The sequence below is a fragment of the Numenius arquata genome, chromosome 11, assembly GCF_964106895.1.
Source record: "Numenius arquata chromosome 11, bNumArq3.hap1.1, whole genome shotgun sequence".
Taxonomy (NCBI): domain Eukaryota; kingdom Metazoa; phylum Chordata; class Aves; order Charadriiformes; family Scolopacidae; genus Numenius; species Numenius arquata.
In genome coordinates this window covers 27,005,248-27,031,307 of record NC_133586.1, presented here as the reverse complement: position 1 = coordinate 27,031,307, position 26,060 = coordinate 27,005,248, and the positions used below count along the sequence as shown (strand labels likewise).

General features: G+C 47.0%; 1 protein-coding gene and 1 non-coding gene across 2 annotated transcripts; both read right to left on the bottom strand.

Moving 5' to 3' along the window:
* Window positions 1–1,548: 1,548 nt before the first annotated feature.
* On the bottom strand, window positions 1,549–24,009 carry HSPA9 (heat shock protein family A (Hsp70) member 9). The gene is made up of 17 exons (XM_074156763.1): window positions 23,851–24,009; window positions 22,646–22,704; window positions 21,070–21,157; window positions 20,784–20,965; window positions 20,222–20,346; window positions 18,579–18,652; window positions 18,385–18,491; window positions 17,446–17,608; window positions 16,695–16,787; window positions 14,760–14,969; window positions 11,502–11,729; window positions 10,584–10,688; window positions 9,590–9,707; window positions 7,141–7,235; window positions 5,048–5,140; window positions 3,198–3,338; window positions 1,549–2,362 (listed from the first exon to the last, which is right to left on the bottom strand). Exons 1-17 carry the CDS (start codon window positions 23,926–23,928, stop codon window positions 2,303–2,305), a joined length of 2,019 nt encoding a protein of 672 aa, XP_074012864.1. The 5' UTR covers window positions 23,929–24,009; the 3' UTR covers window positions 1,549–2,302.
* Window positions 11,184–11,248, bottom strand: LOC141470614 (small nucleolar RNA SNORD63). The gene has a single exon (XR_012463497.1). It is a non-coding gene; the product is annotated as a small nucleolar RNA SNORD63 (small nucleolar RNA).
* Window positions 24,010–26,060: the final 2,051 nt, after the last annotated feature.

Below are 26,060 nucleotides of genomic sequence, written 5' to 3'. Positions count from 1 at the left end.
TGTAGGGAAGAACTTTGTAGAGTAGGGTAGATGGTTGGGCTCGATGATCCCAAGGGTCTTTTCCAACTTAGATGATTCTACGATTCTGTGATTCTATGACCCTGGAGGCTGCGAGATGGGGATGATTCATCCATCCCGATGGTGCTACGAGACCAGCACAGAGGGAAGAGCATGTGAGCGGCAGCGACGCCGTCCCGGGCTGCCCCCGGCTCCAGCGCAGGAACAGCTGGCTGGAAAAGCTGCCACAGAGAATGATTTTAAACCTGGTTCACTTCAGGACGTTTCCTTTCAGCACCTGAGATACCCAAGGTGAATTCCTCCTCTTTTTCGGACCGTAGTTTTTGACAGGGAGGTAAATTCAGGACCGAAGTTGCCCATGCTGGAGTTTTGTAAAGCAGATTATTCTCAGGAGTTCCTCAAAGCTTGCAGGGAACCACGCTGCTCACGTGACCTGAGCGCCTCTCAGCTGCCTGGGACAAATCAAAGCCCTCCCACTTAAAAAAAACCAAAAAACCAGGACCTGGGCGCACACACGATGATTTGTAACCACTCGGAGACTTGGGGAAAGACCTGCATTCACACCAAAGTCCCACAGGCTGCCTGTGCCGCACTCTGCCGGCCTCCCCATGAACAGCCACAGCAGTTGGGATCCCTGGACCCCCACCGACTCCCCTCGTGAGAGCAAAGCACTGAATTTTGGGTTGGAACTCCTTGGTCCTCCTCAAGTCAGGCAGCTCAACGCTCTGAATTGCTGTTAAAATCCCCCTGCACACCTGCCTCCCCCACCAGGGCACATCAAGCGTGCTGCGAGCTGAGCACCGAGGGCATCACCTCTCTGCTCCTCCTTCCTCGCCTTCTTTTATGCCCAGGCCAAAATGCTTCAAGCTCCATCTCACTTTACAGTTAGAGCACTCAAAAAACTCTTTAAAGTGGTGTTTTTTTTTTTTTCCCCTCTGTCCACTTCAACAGAAGCTGCTTCCAGCCTTTCTCACTAGAGCTGCTGGGCAGAGTGCAGCCCCTGAAGCAGTCTGGTCCCTTCCAGTCCTCAACTTAAAGTTCACAGGATGAAGACTTGCTGCCTTCCCTAAATAGCTTCTCTTAATTAGGAGACTGTCTAAAGAAGCCTTTCCTCTCTCCTAAATATCCGAGCTGTCAGGATGAGGCAGCTGCAAAGTTTGCTTTTTCTTTCCAGCTGACTACACACACAGAGGAAGGAGGAGAAACAGATACATTTATCTGGGGAAGAAGGTGGGAAGGAGACCACACCTCCTTGGACAACTCGGTTGCTACAAGCAGCAGTGGGCAACTGCTGCTCCGAGTCTTCAGCCCATTCCAGAGGCTGGGCACAAAGTGCTTGGTGAAGCTCCACTGCTACTGCGGATCACGAATCTCCTGTGAGAGCAGCCAATGACACTCACAGAAGGGACTGACCCTAATCTCAAACCACATTCCTTCTTTTTCCATGTGAATCAAGCACAAGTTCCAAAAAGCTGGTGCCCCTACTCCCCCCCCAGGAGCTCTCACAGGCAGTTAACACACTCATGTTCTCCACCAAAGGCCAGGATACCAACAACTCCATGTTGGACACTTTTCTGCTTTTATTTTAAAAAAATCCAGAATGGATCCAGTAACAGTTTTATTATCAAGGAAATTGTTTTACCGTAAGCAGAGAACAGACACAGGATGGAGCAGAAGGCTCAGACAAGCGAAGTATTTAACTGCCACGTAGCCTCTTCCATAAGAATTAATGTTACAGCTGAATTTGAAGTCGCCCCTCTCCTTGAGAAGGCGGGTACTAACCTCGCTGCAGATCTGAACGCTCTCTAGCCACAGAACCAGCCTTCTCAGCGTGGTTCCCGGGCCTTACCGCCCTCTCCCAAGCACTCGGATCCACAAGGAGGGTCCATACAGGTGTTATTCTCCTCCCCAGTTCCAGCACGGCTTCCATCTCCACCCTTCAATTTAGTGACATGGTTTCCAAAGTCGGGTATCAGATTTAGTACGCCATCGTGTCAAGTATCAGAAAGAAATGATCAGCGAGTCCCCAGGTGCCTCGGTTGAATACCACAGGGCCAAACACTTTGAAGAACTTCATCTGGCATGAATTAACTTTCATCAAGTGACAATTTATCTAGCAGACACATCACTAAGTTTATACATTAAAGAATTTTATATATAGAATACTGCAAAAACACAGTAAGTCTGAATTCTGCCCATTGCTGCTCAGGAAGGTCCCTTCTCTCCCAAGCGTCAAGAAATCGACCTCTTCTTCATACTCTAGTCCTGGCACGACAGAGACTTCTTATTGCTTCTCTTCCTTCTGATCCCCCGGACTTCCAGAACCCTCTCGCTCGGAGGCCATCTGTGAAAGAGTTGGCTTATTAGTTGTAGTAACAACAAAATGCTTCTCCTGGATGTGGGTTTTTTTTTTTTACCTAGTTTGCTGCTTCAGTTAGTTCTAGGGTAAAGAAACCCTTCCTTGAGTGAAAAGGGTAGTTGTTCAGTGGGGACTGGAAACCATCCCCGTCTATGCCTGGCTGCTCTAAGAGGGAGGAAATTATCTTCCCGTTATTTACACTTTCCCAGTGGATGTTACAGGTTTACGCTGCAGCACTGGACATTTCCAGTTTGACAGCAGAAAAGCAGCTTTCCACAGTAAGGAGAGCTTAGCACCACCAAGGTCACCCAGGCAGAGCGTGCCACTTCCATCCTGGGACACTTCCCACAACAGCTGAAGCACACGACTGCCAGGGCGGCCTTTTGCTGGGAAGGAGATGGAGAAGAAATCCCCCCCCCCCCCAACGGCCTTACTACTGTAATTTTAATTTAATTAAACAGGAAGCCTGTTATACAGTCATCCTTAAAGTAAGTCCAGGTGTTACTTTACTACTTCAAGCACTCTATACACCCAGGGGAAAGCCCCGTCCGTGCTCTTCTTGATGCTCCTTATTAAGTATCCGTTACTTTTTCATACAACACTGTACGGAAACACAACACACCGCCCGGGAAACAGCCACCCCCAGCAGGATGGCCAAAGTTTTGGGCCTTCAGCTCTGACTTTCTACAAGCATCCCTCAGAGCGAGTTGCTCTGAGACCCAGCGCCACCCCCCAAGTGCAGCTCTTGGCTAAATGTTTGGTGTCCCCCACGCACCCCTCCCCATCCGAGGCTGTGACATGGAAATGGCGGTGAACCTACCTTCTTGTATGCCATTTCGAAGAGTTTCAGGGAAGCCTGCTGCAGGCTGGTTGCTGCCTGCCTGATGTTTTCTCCTGTTTCACTATCTTTACGAGCCAGAAGTTCCCTCATTTTAGCAATTTCTTCCTTCAGTTTGTTGCACTGCAAATAAAAGTTACAAATGTAAATCATGGAATCCTGCGTTTCGTTCACAGAGAACCTCGTTCCTGTCATTTCACCCACCTGCTGGCCACAGCAAAACTGTTTTTTTGCCAGAATCTGCAAAGTTCAGTCTGAAATTGAGCCATACGGTCTGCAGGGACTAGGGCTGTGCTCAGTTCCCCGTGGGCACCTGGCCACTTCACTACATACGCCACAGTTGGCACTAATCGGTCCCCTTGTTTGCCATCTCAGCAGAGGCGCCAAGGACAGAAAGCCCCGCAGAGACCAACCAGCCAGCCAAGGATGAGAGCTGCTCTCCCTGGCACACCCACCAGCCAGTCAGCCACCCCAGGAACCGGGATAAAGGAAAAAAAAAAAGGCGCTGGTTTTCAACTATATTTAAGGCATGACAAAAAGCCAGTGACTAAGGCTTTTCGCCACCCTGGTTAATCCTTCTGTTGCACGTGGGAGAAGGAGCAGAGAGGCAAATAAAAGCAACACGTTCTCATCCCAGCCCCTGTAGCCATCTGTCTCCCCACAGTCTGGCGTTTCTCCATCAGACTGGCACGCTGCTGGAGAGGCGGGCCTGGGGAAGTGAGGTTACTGGGGGACAGCTGCGCCGGCAGCGCGTGCTCAGCAGCGTTTCCAGTCAAAACATGGGCATAGTTCTCCTTCACACCCACAGGAAGGCAATCGATGCCTTCTGTGTCAGGCCACCATCTCCACCCAGACAGCACAGGCCTTCTTCCAGGCTCTGCTACCCACTGCCCCTCGGTATTGCCCAAGATACTGCAGGGAACAGCTGCCCTCACAGGAACAGGAATTGAGGCTCTGTGCTCCCAAGAGAAAAAAACTCCAGCGATCATAAAGCCAAACACAGTCGATATCCATCCTAGAAGAGAGGAGCTGGGCTGAAAAGCAGCATTTAAACTGATCAGAGGCTACTTACCAAAGAACAATACTCTTGTTCCCTCGAACGCCTCACAGATGAGCCTGAGGAGCCCTTTCGTTCTGTTTTTGAGTTGTTAACTTGAAGATTGTGCAATCTGTTCTAAATTTGGCTTTTGAAATTCGTAATGCAAAAATTAAACTGTCACTTAGAACAATATGAGAAAGCACTCTCTCGATACTAAATATCCACTTCACTCCAAAGAAGAAAAATTGGAGTTGAGTGGATACAGTGATTTCAGCTGCCTCCAAGTTCTCGGGTGCTGCGTTTGTACAAGCACGGCTGCCGGCACTGCACAGCAGCTTTGCCTTTGTCCCTCAGCTAATACACTGATAGCTCTGTTGGTAATTTCTAGCTTTTGAGCAAAACTCTCCTCTCACACAGGCCACGGAACAGTCCTTATCAAATCACGGCAAGGCCAAGTCAAGGACATAATTCATGCAGAAACCTTGCATTAACACCTTCCCAGGCTCTCAGATCTTCAGCGACACTGATCTCACACTTTGAAATAGGATATTTGTTATTATCTAAACCACATTCTTCTAAGTACGTCCTTACATCCTCCCATCAACCCCGCTCATCCCACTCATCAAACACAAAACCAGAAGAGCTGATGACTGTGCTGTCTTTCCACCGCATGGAAACACACCCAGAGTCGGCGCCGCTGGCCAGAGCCAGCTATGAGTTCAGTGAGAATTTGAGGCAAAATACAGCGAGGAATCTCACCTCCTGTACCACTACGGGATCAGAAACCACCTACCTCATCTGCTGGCAGCTGATCCTTGAACTCCTCCATCTTCGACTCTGTGTCATGGATGATGCCTTCGGCCATGTTTACAGCTTCCACACGTTCCTGGGTAAGAGAGATCCTAAGTGCTTACTGAATACAACACTGGCAATACAAGTCGCGTACGTACAAACGAGCAGCTGACATTTCTTTCCCCAAACCGCCAAATCCCACTCTAGCTCCCACCCAGGGTCCTTCCTAACAGCAAGGTGGGAAGAAGAAATGCAAGCAAACCATTTCTAGATGCATCCTGGCACCAGAAAGCCCAGAGAGGCAGTCTATGAGGCAGTCTTCACGCTTTCACATGTAGCAAATCCCACTTCCCTGGAAGTAGGAGCAACTAGTCCAGCACTGCTGAAAGAGCCAGCAACTGCAAAGACAGGAGAGCGCTCTCTACTCCTCAGGAAAGCAACATACACCAGACAGAACTAAAATGCTGGGTTGTTTTACTCATGTCTCCTTATTACAAATGCTTGTAGCATCTCGACAGTGGAAACCCCCCCCTGTGCTAGGCAAGAAATACCTAGTAAGTTTTTAATATTACTGTTGCGAAGACAACCAAGGGGGGACAGGGTAGGCTGTAGGTACAGAGGAACAGTACTCCTGAGATGTAATTTAGTCCCAGTGTCAACGTGAACTATTTCACCAGCAATCAGTCTCTGGGACACCCAGCCCCCTCCATCTGGAAGAAGAGTCTGCCTGAACAAGGGTGTGATAATATTCTCAGGACGCAAGCAATTACAGTGGAAACCTGGTGAAAAGTAATTGTTTCCACACTACGTCTTCACTCTTTGTGGGATTTCAAGGTTCACAGCAGGATGCTGAATCCAGCAGAGCGGTAACTCTGTTTATGTGTTCATGATACTTCCATGGCAGTAAAACCATGAGCAGAAAGGTATAATGAAGGAATTCTGAGAGTTATAGTTATGTGTCAAGTAAAGAAAAGTGTTAGTTAAGAAAGCAACCTAACCACCTTCCTCTGATCTACCACTCGACAGAGATAAGTTCTTCCCTGTCACAGTCCTGAAGTGGGACTCATTCAGTGATTTAAGTTACAAAGTCAAAGTACGGCAACGGGAAAACGTTTTCAGTGCAGCCTCTCCAAATGCGAGGCCACCACCTACTCTGCATGGCACTGATGTGGTTATTTAAACACTGGGACTTTCAAGGCAAGGTCTTTAAAGGTTCTCCATTTAACCTAGCAATGCCAATAAGCCAACGTGTTGTGGCTTTAGAGCTTTTGAGGCAAGGCGATGCTGCTTCATGTGAATTTATTCCATCCATTCTCTTCCTTAGTCCCCTTCTGATCCCTTCTGTCCCTGAGGGTGACAGTTACAGCCCTGCCTGAACACCTGAGAGAGGTTTCTACAGACTAGGAGGACACAAAGTGGATAAATTCAGTGTGCCAGTGTCAGCAATCACTAACTACATGCTGGTGCCATAGCCCAGAGTAGGCCTTCCCTGTGTCTGCTTAAAAATCAATGTCTATATTTAATAGCATAACTCATTAGTACTACCCTCAAACCAATTAGTTCCAACCATTAATCCTACGTATATCACAGGTTCAGTCACCCAACCATGGCAAGCGTCAGCCTTTTTTTGTCAAAGTCAGTGAGGCTTGCAAACACCTCCTGATGGCTTCACCTGGTAAATACTGAGCTCAGGTGAACACAGCATTCAAGATGCCACAGTGAGATTTTAAGCGCTATGGAAAGCAACTTCCTGCTGAGGAAGGAAGAGGCTGAAGTGCAGCTTCGCTCAGCAGGTTCTATAAATTAAGCTTTAAAATAAACTCATAGAAAGTAACGTAATATCCCCATAGTGGCTCCATTTAAACAGAACATCACTGTGAGAACCCAGCTGTAGTAGGCAAGCGTCAAATAAACAGCCAAGATAACAGGCAGGTGGACAGGAAAGAGCACTGATAATGAAAAGCATAACTAGAATTGCAAAGCTGTGCAGATATTTGGGTAACTGCACAAACAGCTGGAGATGGTAGAGACCAGAACCCACAGCTCCTTCAAAAGGTGGGCACAGAACAGTAATAACCAGCAGATTCACATTACCTTTCTTCGCCTGTCTTCCTCTGCGTATTTCTCTGCATTCTTCACCATGTTCTCAATTTCATCTTTGCTAAGGCCACCAGAAGACTGGATAACGACTGCATTAGAGAAGAAGCGTTAACAAAGAATGTGCTCTCATCTTTGAGAGTATTCTTTCCCAAACCCTCTCAATGGCAGCAGCCTTGCTCAGGGACTCTGCACCTGCGAAGACCCCATGGGCAGTACAAAGACAGACAGTTGTTTGAAGATGCAGTGATGCTGCTGGCATGATAAAAGCCTGACATCTCAGATCTATGAAGTCCCCAGCTCTGCCAAACACCTCCTGTCCACTGTCTGTGAGTCACTTTGACCATTCTTCAGCTACTCCTCCTGGAAAGTGAGCGTGCACACAAAGCCCCCATAAACCAACGGGGCATTCTAGCAGGTTAAAACCACCAAACTAAAGAAAACCAGCAGAAAAATCAACAACAAAAGAAAATCCAAACATAAGGAATTGTTTTATCAAAGTACAGAGAACTCCTTTCACTGTTGGAAAGCAGCCCAGGGTGGTAGCAGGATAAGACAAGCTTCCCCACTAAGCTCCTCACACTGAACATAAGCGTGATTCTGTGGGCAGACTCTTAAAAGGTGTCCCCCCACCTTTTTTTTCCCCCCCTCTCCATTAGTGGCAAAAAGTAGAATCTAGACTTAAGCTAATTTCTGCAGTAAAGCATAATTTCATTGCGAAAGAGAGAGGACCCAACATCCAGGGTACCAAAAAGTCCAAAAAAAAAGAAAAAGGGTATATTAAGATCTTCACTAGAGATAAGTTTTCTATGTGATATTTCTCAACGGTACAAAACCCTGAATAAAGACCCACACCCTTTTGACGTAGGTGTGGGCCAGGCAGCTCAGCTTTATAGTAAGGACCAGGTCTGCATACAGATAGGCAGCTAAAAAATTTCCACTTGCCCATTATGAGGAGATGGCTTTTCAGAGGTAGAAAGCAGCCACACATTAAAAATCTAGAAGGAAATCAAAGTAACAAGCAGGGTGGTTTTGGTAACAAGTTTCTGCCAAAAGCCAAGCAGCACAATTAAGAAGAGCATGTACCTTCAAGTTGCCAACACAGAGTTAACAATATTTTTCTTAACTGGAACATGCCTTTGATTGCTCAAGCAGTTGCCTCCAAGAAACAAGTGAAGGGCAGTATAAAGACTTCCCAGTCAGAGCCACAAAAGAGATCTCTTTTCTATCAGGGGAATCTATAAATGGTTCAAATTAATTTTCTGGGCCCACAACAGAGCCTTAGAAAATGTCAACCATGGCGTTAATTACCCCAGACCAGCAGGCCTAACACTTCACGGCACTACACAGCAAAATATACTGACAGCTTGAAGTCCCCAAGCCTCCTGCCATTTACAGAGTTTCCAGCCTAAATAGCTGTAAATTAACAAGGTGGTTATGCAAAACACCTGATGCTTCAAGATACTTGAATTTCAAGGCCTTTGTAATGAAGTAATTAGAAACAAAACAGGGTCTCGGCACAGGGCTGATGTGTTCAGTGTTGACATGCCTTGAATTCGACAGAGATCTTCCTAATTTGATTTCTCTGCTAAGAGCTGGCACCTTCAGGCAAGGAGGCTCAGACAGACAGCAATCTCTCCCTGTGCTAGCAGAGGGTGCTCCTGAGGGAACAGCATGCCCAGGAGCACAGCTCAAGAACAGCTCCTACAAGATCCTAGATTCCCCAAACCCAATTTCTGTCCCTTCAGAGTAGCATAGGGCAGAACATCACCACTCCGAGCTCTTCAGTGACACAGGACATCCCTGTAAGCTCCACAAGCACCTGTGAGCCCTCAGGTAGCCAACCTGTAGGCTCAACACCTCTCTGGGGACTGAGGCACAGCTGATACATACAGGAAACCCCATGAAACACTCGCACTCCACTGAAACATGGTGGTAGCCATCACAGCAGGGTGCAAGACCAAGAAAGGACCGTCATACAGCGCAAAACGACTTGGAACGTGGTAAAACCCTGCCAGTGAGGACTTCCTTGACTTTTGGTACAGGGAGATGCTTCATCTCTGCCTAACGTGCAAGGAGAGAGCATCCATTGGTGGCAATCTCTAACGGCAGGCGAACAGAGAGGGCAACAGAGGCTTTAGTTCTTTAAAATGAAACTACGGACCAGTTGTCACTTTTCCCTTTCCCCATTTAATTTTGCAATAACCCTTTGCCCCTCTTTCCAGAGGGGTCACTTAGGCTAAGATGACTTCAACTGCATCTATGCTGCCCTGACAACAGATTGCCTGTGTCATCCTGATGTTTAATCAAGTGACATGCATCACAGTCCCCACACCTGGACTGCAGGATGCCCATCTTTGGAGTCACCCGGTGTCAGCCTCAATGCCTAGTGTGCTGTGGCACCATCACTGCTCCACACCTCTCCTCCTCATCCCCGAGCACTTACTTTGCTGTTCGCGTCCGGTGCCTTTATCCTTGGCCGACACATGAACGATACCATTAGCATCAATGTCAAAGGTGACCTCAATCTGGGGCACTCCACGCGGCGCTGGAGGAATCCCAACCTAAGAACGAGAAGTGCTTAGCCATTAGCTCCCACAGGGACACGGGCTCAGGGTACGAGGCTTCAGTGTTGGGCACGTTATCTTGGTGATCTGTCAGTTGACTCAAATATTAATTAACCCTCAGAGGCAAGTCCTCTAAATGTCTGTTGGCATCACGTGGTGAATTAGCAGTATCTAGATTTAACAGGACACACATTTCTACCTAGAACAAGTGCACCGAAACCGCAAGAGGTAGCCCCAAAGTTTGGTTTGGGGGTGACACAGACTCTGCTATATTGCTAAACTCTTCCCTTCCAGGATGTGGCAGTACACTCCTGTTTCCTCAGTTCTGGACATGACTGGCCTTCACTACTACCTCGAGGCTACCATATTAAAAGAGAGTGACCATCAGTGCAGCTTCCTTCAAAAGTACAGAAGAAAGGCTGTTGCTAGAAAGAGCCGTCCAGAAAAGAAAGGCTTTGCAAGTTTGGGCAAGCAGTTAAAAGTGCCAAACTTTGCCAACACTGCCCAAACCAATTCTGCACAGGGAGCTGGTCAGGCAGCCCCACACTGCACACGTGAATCCCTGGAGCACTTCTGTTCTCCAGTAAGCAGGGCAGTTCCATGGGCATCCATAGAAAAGCAGTACTGGGCTAGAAATGGGTTTCTCTGGGACTGCAGGTATCCTGGAGCCTGCTCCAAGTGTCGCCTTTGCAACACCAGAGGAAAGGCCTGCACTAAGTTATCTGCTGCACAGGCTTTTTTATTACAAATAGGGTCAGATGCCTTCTGTAAGAGGACTCCCCCCAACACCACGGGTCAACTGAAATGGAGAAGGCTTTGAACTTCTCAAAGAAGGTGAAGTCTAAGGTCATGAATACTGAGTAGCCAACATACCAATGTGAACTGGCCAAGAAGTTTGTTGTCACTAGCCATCTCTCTCTCGCCCTGGCACACTTTAATCTCCACTTGAGTCTGCCCATCAGCAGCTGTAGAAAACACCTGTGCAAAAGGAACAGAAAGTTACTGGGTAGGCAGTAAATTACAATACATGAACAGATGCAGTTAAATGCTGACTAAACAACAAGGAAAGGAATAAAGAGAAGCTACTTTGAAGAGACAAAGAATCATTAAATGCTGCTTGTTCCCCTGTTCCTCTGACAAAACACCGAGGCAGGAAGACTAGCCATGGCCAAGCTCACTGGCATCTCATCCTATAAGTACTTGAGCCAAGGAAACCCAGCAGTGCCAGGCCAGCAGCAGCAGGCTCCAGTGATAGCCACATCACTAAAACATCTCTTCCCGAAGCAGCAGGGATCCCGCCCCAGCCCCACAGAGAACAAGTGTTATCAGTCAGAGCACACACTGGCAGCCCCAGACAAGGCAAAGTGAAAGAAAGGGCCCTAATAGACTTGGGTGTGATCCTACAACACAGGAAAAAAAATAAAAATCCCTTCTGAGGTGTGCAGACCACAGAAGGTGGTCTCAAAGGGGTGCGGTGCTCAGTTACAGGTCTCTACACAATTCTTCAGAATGATGTGTTGACAGTTACATCATGGCACACACACTGCGATTGTGACCAAACCACAAATGTCCTGGGGTATCCTGGCACACATTAACCCAACTTACCTCTCTCTCGGGTACAGTAATAATCAATAGAGATACAGTGGCTGACACTAAATTCGATTTCTACGATGCTTCTCCTTGCCAGATGCAGAGGAGACAAGACTATCTACTGGGACGCTTTGTGTAGGCTTCACTGGGCTTTTTGAGACCACCACAAAAGACCCAACCCCACCTAGAGTCAATTTGTACCTGGCTCTTCTTAGTCGGTATGGTAGTATTCCTGTTGATGAGCTTTGTGAAGACGCCTCCCAGAGTCTCAATCCCCAAGGAGAGGGGAGTTACGTCCAGCAGTAGCACATCAGTAACGTCCCCAGCTAACACGCCACCTTGAATAGCTGCGCCGATAGCAACGGCTTCGTCAGGATTAACTGCTTTGCTAGGAGCGCGGCCAAACAAATCCTGTACAGTCTGCTGCACCTGAATGGAGAGAAAGCACAGCTCGTATGTGAACCATTACTGCCCAGTGCTGTGGCCATAAGAACGTGCCAGCCTTGGCACAAGGTCTGTATCTTTATGCCCCTGCTGCCACGTAACCCTGCAGCACGACAGAAATACTAAACTTCAGCCTTGTGACTGCTCCCCAATTCCCCATCTTCCACACACCCTGTTAAATGCACTCGTTTCAGTCTAGACAACCCCTTCTCTGGAGACTCTCTTGCAATCACGTTCGCCAGCTGCAAGTCAACCTACAGCAGTCCTTTCATGCAGCCTGGCGATATTCAGAAGGGATCACTCCACGCTTATCAAGCAGGAGTTCAAGGACTGCTCCCTGGGAACTTGTGCAAGCCAGCAGTGGGCAGAACACAGCTGCCAAGGATGGTACAGCTGCGGAGGCAGAGCACGGGGAAGGGGAAAATAAATCCAGAGCAGGACAGTTCATCTTGTTTGTGTGTAATAAAGGAGAGGAGAAGAAAAAAAAAAAAGGAAATTGTATGAAGTACAGTATTTTAAACTCTTTATTTAATGGGCTGTTTCACCATAGAAGTAGGTTTGCTATGTCAGCAGGCAGTCTGTGCCGCGTTACTAGCTTTTCACTGCTCTTCCCCATCAGAAGGATGTGCTCACGATTGCAACAGATTTACTGCTGAAGTATCCGGATGGGAAGACAACAAGGTCTCCGCACCCAAGCACAAGCAGTGTGCTCCTCTGCCTTACTAGAGAAGGGTGTGGGGCTTAGTTCCCCTCACAGCTTCCTTCCCCGAGTATACCCACAGCACAGGTGAGCCTGATGTGCCCGGAAAACTGTGCTGTAAGCAAACACCCAACTCCTCTGCGCTTACGCCAAGAGACATCTGCCCAGAGCGCTCATTACAGAGGAATAAGCTTTACGTATGAGCACATAATTAAGTGCAAGTCTTTTCCCTCTGGAGGTATATTTTACAGTACAAAACAAACATTCCTTCTAACCACGCGCTGTACGTTTCCTGGAGTACGAGCCACGTGAGCACCCCAAAGAAGGCACATTCCCTCCTAGCAGGGGGACACGAACGAGGGGACGAGGGGAAGTTCAGGTTGGATATTAGGAAACATTTCTTTACTGAAAGGGTTATCAGGCATTGGAATGGGCTGCCCAGGGAGGTGGTGGAGTCACCATCCCTGGAGGTATTTAAGAAACGTGTAGACATGGTTCTTCAGGGCATGCTCTAGTGTCCAAGATTACTGGTTTGTAGTGGGGTGCTGTGTGGGTGGGTGATGGTTTTTGGTTTGGTTGTTGTTGTTGTGTGTTCAGGTGGTGGGTGGTGGTTTTGTTTGTGGTGGTTTTTTTTTTTTGTTTGTTTGTTTTTTTTTTTTTTTTTTAACTGTTGGTTGGACTCGATGATCTTTGAGGTCCCTTCCAACCACTACGATTCTGATTCTGATATATATATATATTTATACAGTTTTCACTGATACGGCTACCAAATCATCTGTATCACTCATGTCACATGCTGAGTAAAGCCCAATTCCACTTCTCTTGATAAGCTGTCATAAAAACATGCATCCATACATCCGCACCTACCAGCCTGAATTGAGTTTCCAAAATATATGCATGATTGACATTCAAGAGCCATAAACAAAATTAGAGGCCATCATTCAAGCAGAACACAACACCACATATGCTGTGCACGACATACAGGCGCTGATCTCAGAGCCAGAGCTGTAACTACAGGCATGCTGGAAAGCGCTCTGTAAGCTCAATGCCACAAATGCTGTGGGTTATAAATAGGGGGTAAAAAAGTAAAATTAATCATAAAAAAATAAATCAGTATTTAAGTACTGTCTCCCACGCCTAAAGGAGACATGAGGTTTCAGGAAGGGCTTCCCCAATTCTAGAAGTGTTTTTTATCACTTCATACACAGATATCACAACATTTTTCCTTTATCCAGCTGGAACAGCAGGGACTCTGGGAAGGTATAGCATAGTTACTCCACTTGAGCTTTGGCCAGAGCAGTCCCTTCTGTTTATCTTGTTGCTCTGGTTCCCCTGCCTGGGTGACCTTCTGCACACATGAATATCATCTCCAGCCACCAGGCTCATTTAACACTTAGGGAAGAAAAAAAAAACCCACCACCAAACCCTAAATCAATCCCAAGCAGGACCAGGTACACACCTACAAACCTAGAAAGGACCTGCAAAACACAAATGTTAACAGCAAACATATAGTCCAAGCCTGATGGATCCCCATGGAATGAGATTTTGATGACCTCTGTAGGAAAGCACAGGCTGTACCCTTGAAGACAGCGTGTCTGTATGTGTTCAGCTCTGACTTGAGGGGAGCTCAGCAGCAGCCTGCATCACTACGAACAATAGTAAATCAACAGCAGACAGCACCTGATCTGCAGGACTGTGCATGTCAGCAGAGCAAGCTTTTAAGTTACCTGTTGGTGCTTATCACCACGTAACACAAGGGCCAGGTATTAGGTAAGGAGTGTTTGGAACAGCCAGTTCAATATGCTTGACGACACATAGGTAGCCAAATACAGGCAACCAGCAGGTAACAGAGCCATTCTGCTTGTGTAGTTTCCTCACTAGCTTAGCTTACTAGCTAGCTGTAAGTGCTCTACGTGGGGGAAGAAATCCACTGGAAGGCAAGGATTATTGTCATTGAAGTGTACCTTTATCACACAACGCAGTCTACAATGACAGAAAACACCCTGAACAACGCTACTTATGTTCGGTCCACATGAAAAAGTCAAGTTGATTTTCAGCTCCTGAGAACTCCCACTTGTCTTTGTACAGCACAACTCAGCTACAGCCCCCAGATCTGAGCTGAGCTCAATTAACAGGACAAGAGAGTCCCTTTGCCACTGCTTTCATGTGACTACCTTGCACATCTGCTCCACTCTGAGGGGCTTTCAGCTGCAGGAGCTTTGAAGTTACCAGATTCCCAACTTTTCTGTAACATATCACCCTTAACAGAGCACTGTCTGTGCCAGCTTTGCCCATAACAGAGACAGATCTCATACCTTTGGCATTCTGGTCATGCCACCGACCAGGATGACTTCACCAATGTCACTCTTGCTGACTTCAGCATCCTGCATGGCTTTCTGGCAGGGCGCTACCGTCCTTTTGATCAGATCAGCTACAATGCCCTCAAACTGCGAGCGACTCAGCTTCATGTTCAAGTGCTTTGGTCCAGAGGCATCCATAGTAAGGTACGGCAAGTTAATATCAGTCTGCAGCACAGGAACAGACACGGAGTGAAAAAACAGGAATGGGAAATAAGGCGGCTATATAGAGGTTTTAGATCAAGTTACAGGTTCTGTTCTGCCTGTACTGAAACATCTATGTGCCTGTTCACCCTGCAGCCCAGCTTTTAAGTGGCAGCAGGCACACTTTTATGTTTGACATTTCAGACAGAGAGGAAAGTCATTTTATTACACCTCATGGTTAACAACTCTTTAAGCTCCCATTTTAATACTGTGTTATTATGAGGTCTTTTATCATCAAGAGAAACAATTTAATTTCTATCACAGCCAGGAGGTAAGAGGTGAAACTCATTAAAAGTGACAACTTTGATACTCTGTGTTTAGCACAACACAGCAGAAAGCCCACCTTCAGAGTCCCCAAAGATTTTGCCAAACGGCTAACACTTCATACAAGGTAAGCTACTTGAAGGAGTAACTCATGACTGTTCTCTAAATACAAACAACTCGTGCCTGACAGCTGGTCTCTTGCCATTTAACACAAAGTTCATCAGTGCCAGGGACCATAATCCCTGCTTTTCATGGCTATTTGTGAGCGATCTTACAAATTCACATGCTGGATTTTTTAAAGCAAATCTTATACCGAAACCATCTTGTTCAAGTGCTGAGTCATGCTGACATCAACAGATACTACAAATCAAAGCAATGAAAAACGTTAATGCTTTAAGCTCTGGAGATTAAGTTTACACAAGAACTAAACCCACGTTACTGACTAGAGGTGTTCATTCACTTTATAAAGAGCACAGTCAAAAAATCTTAGGGGAAAATAGGGCCAAATGCAAGTTGTTTTGCCTTCACTGCTAAAGAGTTAAGGAATTCAGTTTTTCCTGGTATGAACAGACCACATTTGCCAAGTCTTGAGCTAGTAAAACAGAGCCCGCTATGTCCCTGGCAGAACTATGCAGCCATTGTGACTGGCCTAAACTCCTTGCTATGAGCTCCCCACTGGCCAACAAAAAGACCACCATCAAAAAAAAAAAAAAAGTTTATTCAGAACCTAGAAATTGGCAGAGGCCCCATTTCAATTACTATATAATTGACCTTAATTTCACTTAGGCAAGACTATTACACCCCCGACTTGCTGCTCCTCCTGCTCCGTATTCAGTAGTGAATAAAGGACACACTTGAATGCATTAATATACAAAGCAGATGGAAAAAAAAAAAAAGGGCAACATATACTCCCTTTTCTCTAGACAACTCTTCTATAGGCAAATAAGTAAAGATTCTTTATAGAAATATAACAAGAAATATAGAAATTATTTCTTGTTAGATAAGTCAGCTGTTTCAGTGGAATGAGTAGCACCAAGGTTTTGTAAGTGCTTGCACGAAGCTGTTAGTGCTTCCAGTAACCCAGCAGTACTAGCCACAGCTAAATTCCCTGGTGCCCAGCATAGTTCTGAAATACATATTAAGTTGGGAACAGGGCCACATTCCCTGAAAGATCAAAAAACATGATGCCAGAAGAAAGGCAAAACCCAGCACCCAATAACATTCTCAGCTTCTGACAATTAATTGTGCTCCTAAAGTCTAACAGAAGGCCCTTCCACAGGGTAAAGTGATGCCATTTGGTTACACAGAAGCTTGTTCTGCCACCAGAAGAAAAAAGCAGAAATCATACAGCTTTATAAACAAAAACAATGCAAAACTCAGTGTATCAAAATGCTTTACTGGACTGCTTTGAACCCAGCCACCTACCTGCACAGACGATGAAAGCTCACATTTTGCCTTCTCTGATGCTTCTCTCACCCTCTGAAGGGCCATGTTGTCTTTCATCAGGTCAACACCCGTCTAAGTGACAAACAATATGGGTTAAGAGACTCCCAGCTTTTGCACAAGAGTCATAGAGAGCCTTTCTTCATCACAGTTCACCTTCCTATCACTCTCGACTGTAAAGATTTGCGTAGAAAGCCCCATATGTGGACTTCTGCTGATGCCTCTCACTTCTGGCAAACATATTTAGCATTTCAAAAATATCTGCTAGCCCTCTCCATTCTGAAAGTGATTATACTATAAGCTTTTTCAAGCTTTAATCTGTAACTGATGCATCATAGAATATAAAGGCAAGACTGAATTAGAAAAGGAGTTCCAATTATATCACAGTTTCCTACAATCCTGCATTGTATGGGCCTGTGCTGAGACGTTCAATTGGGCCACAGATTTTTATTATTAAAATTAAGCAGACTATGCATAGGACAGTCCTGCTACACTGGAGGAAAGGCGGCAGGAGTCCTGCTATTCTTTCTCTGTCTTCCAGGAGAGGAATATTGCACCTCAAGAAAACACGTGTAAGAACTGGAAGCCAGGCTAACAGATGTCTAATACTCTGAAATTTCAACTGTGCCAAACCAAGACCCAGAAATTTAAAAAAAATTCCCATTCTTCTATAAAGTTGAGCAAGGTTGAGAAACAGTGTAATGCGAGATTGAATTCTGAGGAGATGCCTTACCTCTCTCTTGAACTCTTTAACAATATGCTGTAGCAAAGCCTGGTCAAAATCTTCTCCGCCCAAGAAAGTGTCACCATTGGTGGACTTCACCTCAAAGACTCCCTTCTGGATTTCCAAAATGGAAATATCGAAGGTGCCACCACCCAAATCATAGACCGCAATACTACAAGAAGAGATGCAGAAAAACATTACTTTCTAGACAAGGCTGTGTGGCTCAAAAATCATTCTCCTCAGGAAATGAAGTGTGCAGAATTCCTGTTGCTGTCCACACAAGTTAAAAACCTCTCTAAAGAGAGCAGTAAACAAATAACACATTCCTTGAGCACCCTGAGTCCATGTGGAAGTCTCCTCTGAAAGATGCGCTGCATGATGCTTAACCTTGCCCATTATTTCAGAGAGCAGTTCCTCCTTCAAAAAAAGGCACTCACATCCAATGACAAGGACAGGGGCACCAGAACGACTACGAAACATATATTTCAAGATGTGAGGCTTTCAAAGCACTTTAAGAAATAAAAAAAAGTGTAACAAATCCCCTGAATTTCTATAACCACCCTTGACAGTGACAGAAGGATGAATGGAGCCAGGGAAGATGATGCAAGCTGTGGAAACCAGGCACCAGACCTCAGCACCAATGGTGACAGCCTCTCGCCCACTTGTCCTTAGCCACACCTATCGCCACTACCAGTAGGTAAGATCATTAAATTGACACTCAGCTTTGATAATTAAGTTGTAGCTGCAAGCTATGAACTCACTTTAAGAAGTATGGTTGGCATGGAACGGAGGTGACATTACCTAGTGCTGACTCACGGCTGTGAGGCTACTCTGGCAGAATTCCAATCAATTATTGTAAAAAAAAAAAAAAAGCAGAAGATGCATTTACACAGAAAATTACAGTGTGCTTATTTAAGAGAGGGTAGGTGTTACAAACAAGGCACTTACACTTTGTCTTCAGACTTGTCCAGACCATAGGCAAGTGCAGCTGCTGTCGGTTCATTAATCACCCTCAAAACATTCAAGCCAGCGATCTGCCCAGCATCTTTTGTAGCCTGAGGAATAGAAGAGGAAGAGTGCTGAGTACCGAGAGAAACTAAATGCAATCTCTAAGTCTGAAAATGTTACAGCTTGGTGAGTACCTGTCTCTGAGAATCATTGAAGTAAGCAGGGACTGTAATCACAGCATTCTTTGCTGAATGTCCCAGGTAATTTTCTGGAGGAAAAGGGAGACAAAACAGAAAGTTATCCTTCTAAGATAAAAATACTAAGTTGTTATTACTCAGTTTGAAATCATTTTCCTGAACAGAGAGAACACAGGCTTGCTGGCCAAGCGCTTGCTGCTTTCTGGGAAGATGCTGAGGGAGCTTCAAATCCTTCCACATAACATGGAATAGTCTGTAGACTTCTGACAGGAGAGTGAAGCACCTCCGCAATTCCATCAGTGACTGGATGCCACTACTGAGAGAGAATTTGTCTGAGAGCTTAACTTGCCTTTTTAGTGTGTGAGACTGCAGTTGTTTTACATTTCTTTGGAGTGTTCGACATGTGATACTTGTTTGTTGTAAGACAACTTACTTGTTTTCATCCTACTTACAGAGTCTGCTGTTGGTAACATTCATACGGTGCAAATAACGCACATATACTAACTTTGTGAGTATCTAAGACAGCAAGTCAGGAAAGACATGCATTACACCCTAATTTAAGGTCACAAACTTCTCTCAAAAAAGAGAAGGATGTCATCAAATGCAGATTCAGACAAGAATGTGCATGATGCAGTGAGAACGCAGATGGGATTTATGCCTATGCATTAGCCCTGCACAGACCTTACACGCTGCATTATTCTGTGTTGCCTGCAAAGCCAGATCATCCCATAGTTGAATTCATGTAACAACCAGGCCAAAAGCCCACAGACCTACAGGAAGCACACCCCTGCTGAAAGGAGAGGAACGCCATCCTCACAATCAGATTAATCCCACCTAGGTGCTCCTCACATACCATGTACTTGTATTTTATTCTTGAGTGGAACTTTAGCAAGCATCCAGGACTCAACATTGAAAAAAAAAAAAAAAAATCTTTGGATGAAGCTTCAGTAACAATCTTTACTCCTGCCCTCCGAACACTCATCATGGGACACACGTTTACCAAACAAGGCTGGGGATGGCAGCTACTAACAATTATCTCCATTTATTATACTCAGTTTCCCCAGAAACCACATTAGGAATTGAAAGGGAGGAAAAAAATTCTCCAGGCCAATGGATATTTTCCTTTAGTGAAGATTTAAAATCACTACTGGTTAAGAAGCTATTCATTCAGCCCCAAAATTGTCCCCCTTGAACTCTTCTTTTTCTTGCTACATATCTAGCAGCTGAATACCAACAAAGCCACTCAAAACCCTGGCTGCCACAGCCTGTGTTCAGCTGCAGCCAGGGAGGCACAAGGGCTGCAGCTTACAAGGAAAAGGAGCTCCCCCTTCTGAGTGAGCATGTGGTCAATTAAAATCAAGTATCAACTCAATTGGTATTCAGTTATGATTAAGAGTATGTTTTAAGTAAAGCACTAATACCTTGCCAAAGATCCAAGATTGAGAAGCACTAATCTTTCCTGTGCCTCGAAACAGCCTATCGCCGTATCCTACCATGATCTGCCCCACCTAAGGGCCTGCTATACAAGGACTCCCATACCAAAAAAAGCACCTTTATGGCTGCTGCGCTTGCATTTACCGTGGCCCAGCACCAAGGTCACACTCGTGTTAACGCATGACAAAGACCAAACTGTTACCAACCTGCAGTTTCTTTCATCTTCATTAGTACAAAGGCACCGATCTGGCTTGGAGAATAGAGTTTCCCATGAGCCTCTACCCAGGCGTCACCATTGGAGGCACGGACAATTTTAAATGGAACATTCTTACTAAAAAACAGAAGAATTCCACACTCAATGTCTGTATCAGCATATGGCTGACCCTACAGTTAGTATCAGTGGATGAACATGTAGAAGTTCTAAAGAATACTGAGCTTGCCAACAGCAGCTTCAGATCCAGGGGGTCCCAGCAGTGCCAATATACCACTGCTGCTTTTACTCAGCTTCATCATTTAATCACAAGCCTTAGCCAAGCCATTCCGCACACCATCAGCACCAGGCTTTTTCTTCTTTGCTGGAAATCTTAAGATGATCAGCAACTAACATAGCAAAATACAGCTTGGAATATAAGCAATAAAGCTTTGAGATACGAAGGCATAACTACTTCACCCGAAAGAGGGGTGTATTTTAAAATATAGCATGTCATGTTGCACGTTACACTTTATACATTCCTGCTGGTAGTGGAATTGCTCTCCACCCTCACTTACATATCCTTCTTGACTTCAGAGTCATCAAAGCGCCGCCCGATGAGACGTTTGGTAGCGTAGAAGGTGTTGTGGGGGTTCGTTACCGCCTGCCGCTTTGCCGGCATTCCAACCAAGCGTTCCCCATCGGCTGTAAACGCAACAACCGAAGGGGTCGTCCTGGCACCTTCAGAGTTTTCTAGCACCTGTGTAAAAAACATAACAGGATGCCATCAAAAAACATTGCCTCTGAGAATACTCAGCTTCTAATAATGTTACTACAAACTGGTATTCATTTTTTTTTACTTACTTTCGCTTGCTTTCCTTCCATAACTGCCACGCAGGAGTTTGTTGTACCCAAATCAATTCCAATAACGGCACCTTTAATTGCTTCTGAGCTGTAATGCATAGTATGGGAAAAATAAAATTACTGCTACTAACTACATAGCAAAAAAGCCTTCTATCCTGAAGACACGACGTGATTTTTTTTTTCACCTGCTGTTGAGGCAAGTAGGCATTGTGTTCTGACCCAAGGTATTCCCTGCCTCCGACTCTTACATAGGAATTTAACCTTGCGCCTCCGTATTCAATCAGATCACTTACAGCCAAACCCTTGCTTATTTATCTAAACATATAAACACTATTCTTCATCAGAATAATCTGTACTACATACATTCTCCACATTCCTTAAGATTTTGACATAAAGCAAAGTCGTAACTAACTCTGTCCCTACACACATGAAGTTTCCTGGACTTGCTTTGAGTTATTTTTGACGGACAAATCGGTTTGAAAACATCCACCTGGAGTCAAAATGCTAAAATTAAATTGTATTGGGTTATTTACAGCTTCTTAGCATGAAGAAGAGAATACATAAGACGATAAGTTACTAAACCATATGCAGGGTTCTCTGAGCCAGAGCACGATAACCATCTTTTTGGTTATCCTGAGGAGGAACAAATTAATGTACAAGTTAATTAAATAAAAAATTGTAAATTAATGTACAAGTCTTTTTGATCCTGAGGAGGAACAAATTAATTTAATTCTGAAAAATGGGAGTGGCCCTTACATAAGGCAAATTTGAATCTCCTCCTCCTTTCCAGGAAGTCTGTACTACCCACTTCATGGCTAGAGAGAACTCCTGAATCCTAATTTTGCCTTATAAACAGAGCCATGTTCTCGGATGAAGAAAGCATAGTGGCAGCAGGGCAGGACCATGTTTATTACCAGGCTATCACCTTTTCACTCCCCAAGATGCTCAGTTGCTCTAACTCCAGTGCAAATAACATAAAGCAGTGATATTAGAAGCGTGCAACTGCTTGGTTTCTCTGTACCAACCAGAACCAGGCAGTTTCCCTAACACAAACAGATTTCCCACTCCCATATCCTGAATCAGCATCAGCCACAAACCATCTGACCAAGTTACACAACTAACTGCTACTCTTTACCCATTATCTTTGCAACAAGAAAAGCAAGTAACTAAAACGCACGAGCTGCTTGAAATAAACTGTATCTGTAGTGAAACGGAGCCACACATCATTCTTGCTTCATGTCAGTGTAAACCAATCTGTTCCACCAATTGTTTATTTTTTTTTTTTTTTCTTTAAATCAAACAAATCTCAACAATCCACATTGTGCGGATGCTGCTGATGGCGAGAGAACGGGGAAAGAACAATTCTTAAAGTTTCCCTGAAAAAAAAACAAACCACAAAACAACAAGTAAAGAGATGAAGACAGCTGCAGAAAAGCGACACACATAAGTACTATTTTTGTCTTATTGGTTTTGTTCTGTTACTCCATCTCTGACTCCAATAATTAGCTCTGGTATCAGGAAAACAGTAAATATAAATATCAAATGGCCAAACATGAAAAAACATAGAAATACTTACGCATATTTTCTGCTGGATGCTGCTCTGAGAACATTTTGACTGAGGCCATTCCAGAAAGTCTACAAAATAAAGACAATCTGATGAAAATTTGATTTTAATCATTAAGTGATCTTCAAGCCGAGACTTTCAAAAGTAGACAACAGAGCGATGCAGCCTACTACAATGTTTTATTTTTAAAAACTTATGTGCAAACTAAGGAAAAATTTGAGAAAGATTCAGATTGTCACAAAAAAACAACCTAGTTCCAACCTCCTGCCCTGGGCAGGGACACCTCCCACGAGGCCAGGTTGCTCAAAGCCCCGTCCATATTGGCAATTACTACACTTATTTATCTAATACAGCCCTGATTTGTTTTACCAGAACCGAGCTATTTCCCCTCATACAAAATAGTCTACGAACATGCTACCAGGCAAAACACATTTCAGTAAATTAACTCTGAACCTTCAGCTTTCCACGAGCAGCAGCAGATAAACATTAACCCTGTTTCTCAAAGCTTTATGCGTGGTCAGCAGCAAATGATCTACTACATCTCCTGAACAATCCTGCACTTGAGATTTTGCAGGGTTTTTTTTTTTGCAGTGGCCATAAATTCGCACGTATAAATCAGTATCTTGGAGAACTCCGAAAGCATTATCCTCTTTTTCCGTTTTGAGAATGAGTTTGTAACAAAACTTCCTAATATAAGGTAGACCGAAACATAAATATTTTGCCAATTCCTGAATACGCTCAGCCTCGTTGCACTCCAGGAGCTTCCATTTCCATACGCGGGGCGAGGAATTGAGCAGCCTGACCCTAAACCTCCCCGAACGCAGACCCAGGCCTGGACCCGTGCTCCCCCCTCCTCACCCACCGGCGGCTGCACCGCCATTAACGGCTTTCTTCACAAAATCTCCGCACTGCTAGAGGCAGCCCAGCGGCACGGGCCCGTCCCCACCGTAGCCCGCCCCTGTAGCCCCTCCACTCTCCCCCCGGGCCTCCCCCGTCCCCTGAGGGCCGCCGACCCCCCAGGCCTCCCCCGTCCCCCCGGGCTTCCCCCGTCCCCTCAGGGCCGCCGGTCGCCGACCCCCCGGGGTTTCCCCATCCCCTCAGGGCCTCCTCGATCCCTCAGCGCCGTCGACCCTCAGAGCCGCTGCCGACCCCGAGGGCCTCCCCCATCCCCCCAGGCCTACTCGATCCCCTCAGCGCCGCCGACCCCTAGGCCTCACCTGGGCCGGACCGGGGGGCGCGGGGGCGGGCGCGGCGCGCGGAAGGAGGCGCGGGAGACGCGCGGCGGCGCGGAACATGGCGGGGCGGCGGAGGACCGGGCCGGTGGCGGGACGAGAGGGCGCGCGCTGCCGCGGCTCTTCTGGAAACCTCCACCCACGTGCGCCGCGGGGGGGGGGGGGGGGGAGATCACGCCGCAGGACCCCCGTCGCAGGCTGTCCTAATGACCGCCTGATCGTTCTCTCTCGCTTTCGGCGCTCCGCCGGGACACCGACACCCGGGGCGCGGCTGCGCGCTGCCTTCCCGAGACGGTGAGAGAGCCCGCCGCCTCAGCCGGCGCGGACTGGGGCGACACACGGCCACCGAAGGGGTCCGGCGCGTACCGGCACGGCGGGGACAGCCCAGGTCCTGCAGGCAGCCGCGTACTCAAGGTCGGACAGGATAAAACGCGGGGCGATTGCAGCGGCCTTGCGTCAGGGCGGCCGGCGCGCATGCGCACTCCGCTTCGGGGCGCCGCTGTGCGCTGCTGGCTCTACCCCCGGCGCATGCGCGGGGGGAGGCTGAGCAGGCCGGGCGGCGCCTGGGCCTGCGCGCATGCGCGGTGGTGCGCGCCGCGGGGCGGGGGTGAGGGGCCGGGCCCGGGCCTCTGGCGTGGGCTGAAAGGAGCCCCGGAAAGCGGGGCAAGGCCCGTCCCGGCGGCGGGCAGTGCCGGGGCTGCAACTGGGCCGGATCATATGCTGCGGCTGAAACGAGCCCCGCGTCCAGTTCTGGGCTCCCAGTTCAAGAGAGACAGGGAACTACTGGAGAGAGTCCAGCATAGGGCAACTAAGATGATTGAGGGATTGGAGCATCTCCCTTATGAGGAAAGGCTCAAAGAGCTGGGACTCTTTAGCCTGGAGAAGAGAAGGCTGAGGGGAGACCTTATTAATGCTTACAAATACCTAACGGGTGGGTTGAAGGAGGATGGAGCTGGACTCTTTTCAGTGGTTCCCAGTGACAGGACGAGGGGTAACGGGCACAAGCTGGAACACAGGAAGTTCCATTCAAATATGGGGAAAAACTTCTTTAGGGTGAGGGTGCCAGAGCCCTGGAACAGGCTGCCCAGGGAGGGTGTGGGGTCCCCTTCTCTGGAGATCTTCAAGACCTGCCTGGATGCAGTCCTGAGAGATGTGCTCTGGGCAACCCTGCTTTAGCAGGGGAGTTGGATTAGATGATCTCTAGAGGTCCCTTCCAACTCTTGACAATTCCGTGATTCCATGAAACAGGGCCCACCCCATGGCCTTCTCCTGCAGGCAGTGGTGAGCCTGGGCCTGCCAGTGCAGGAATGCTGGAGGCACAGCCACATCCGAGCCTGTGTGAGCTTGGCACGTAACAGGCCTCTGGCTGTCGCCTGTCCTCATTCCTTCCCCAGTCCTGCCGGTTTTATCTTCTGACTACTGCCTGTCCTCATTTCTTCCCCAATCCTGCCAGTTTTATGCCTCTTTCCCCAAAGGCATGTTCGGATAACGCCTGTGGCAACAGAAGGTGTGGAGCCCAGCACCAGCACTCCACCGACACGTGCTCCCTGCTTCACAGAGGGCTGCTTTTCAGGTTGTCAGGGACTGCTGTACACGGAAGCATGTCTGTTGAAGCATGGAAGCATGACTGTTGTACATGGAAGCCCACCGTTTCACCCCCCACCGGCTCTCCGGAGTAGGTGTCCTGGGCTGTGGTGGCCTTTCCCCACTGTGGGTATGACATCTGCCTGTAGGGAAGGGCAGGGTATGGCACTGTCTGCTCCTTGCTAGGTTCGTTCTATAGGGTCAGGAACCACCACCGGGGCCTGGTAAATCCCAGCCCATATAACTGAGCCAGGATTAGGCTGCACCCTTGATAACCGTTCAGTCAGATTGTTTCTACGTGACTCAAAAAACGCCTGACCTCATCCCTCAGGCATCCTTGCTTTTGTAAATACGGAGTCCTGGGATGGGCCACCTCTGATCCAGCAAGGTAGGAGGCTACATGTAAGTGTCACCCTCTCCTGTCACCAGAAAGGGGCAGCAGCCAGCCGTGCTAGCGCCGCTTTCGGGCTGCGCCTGTGAATCATAAGCCCGGGAGAATGACAGCTTAATTCACATCACTGACAACTCCCAAGTACTGGCAAGGCTGCAATTAAAACACTAACGCACCGAGAAGCGGCTCTCTGGGAGCTTTGTCTGCTCCTCTCCTCCCT

Excerpts from the sequence above, each read along its gene's own strand:
- HSPA9 (XM_074156763.1), bottom strand. The coding sequence starts at position 23,928 with ATGTTCCGCGCCGCCGCGCGTCTCCCGCGCCTCCTTCCGCGCGCCGCG. Across the intron at positions 9,708-10,583 it reads TTCTTGGCCAGTTCACATTG|GTTGGGATTCCTCCAGCGCC; the intron begins GTATGTTGGCTA and ends TCTCGTTCTTAG. Across the intron at positions 2,363-3,197 it reads TCGAAATGGCATACAAGAAG|ATGGCCTCCGAGCGAGAGGG; the intron begins GTAGGTTCACCG and ends ACTCTTTCACAG.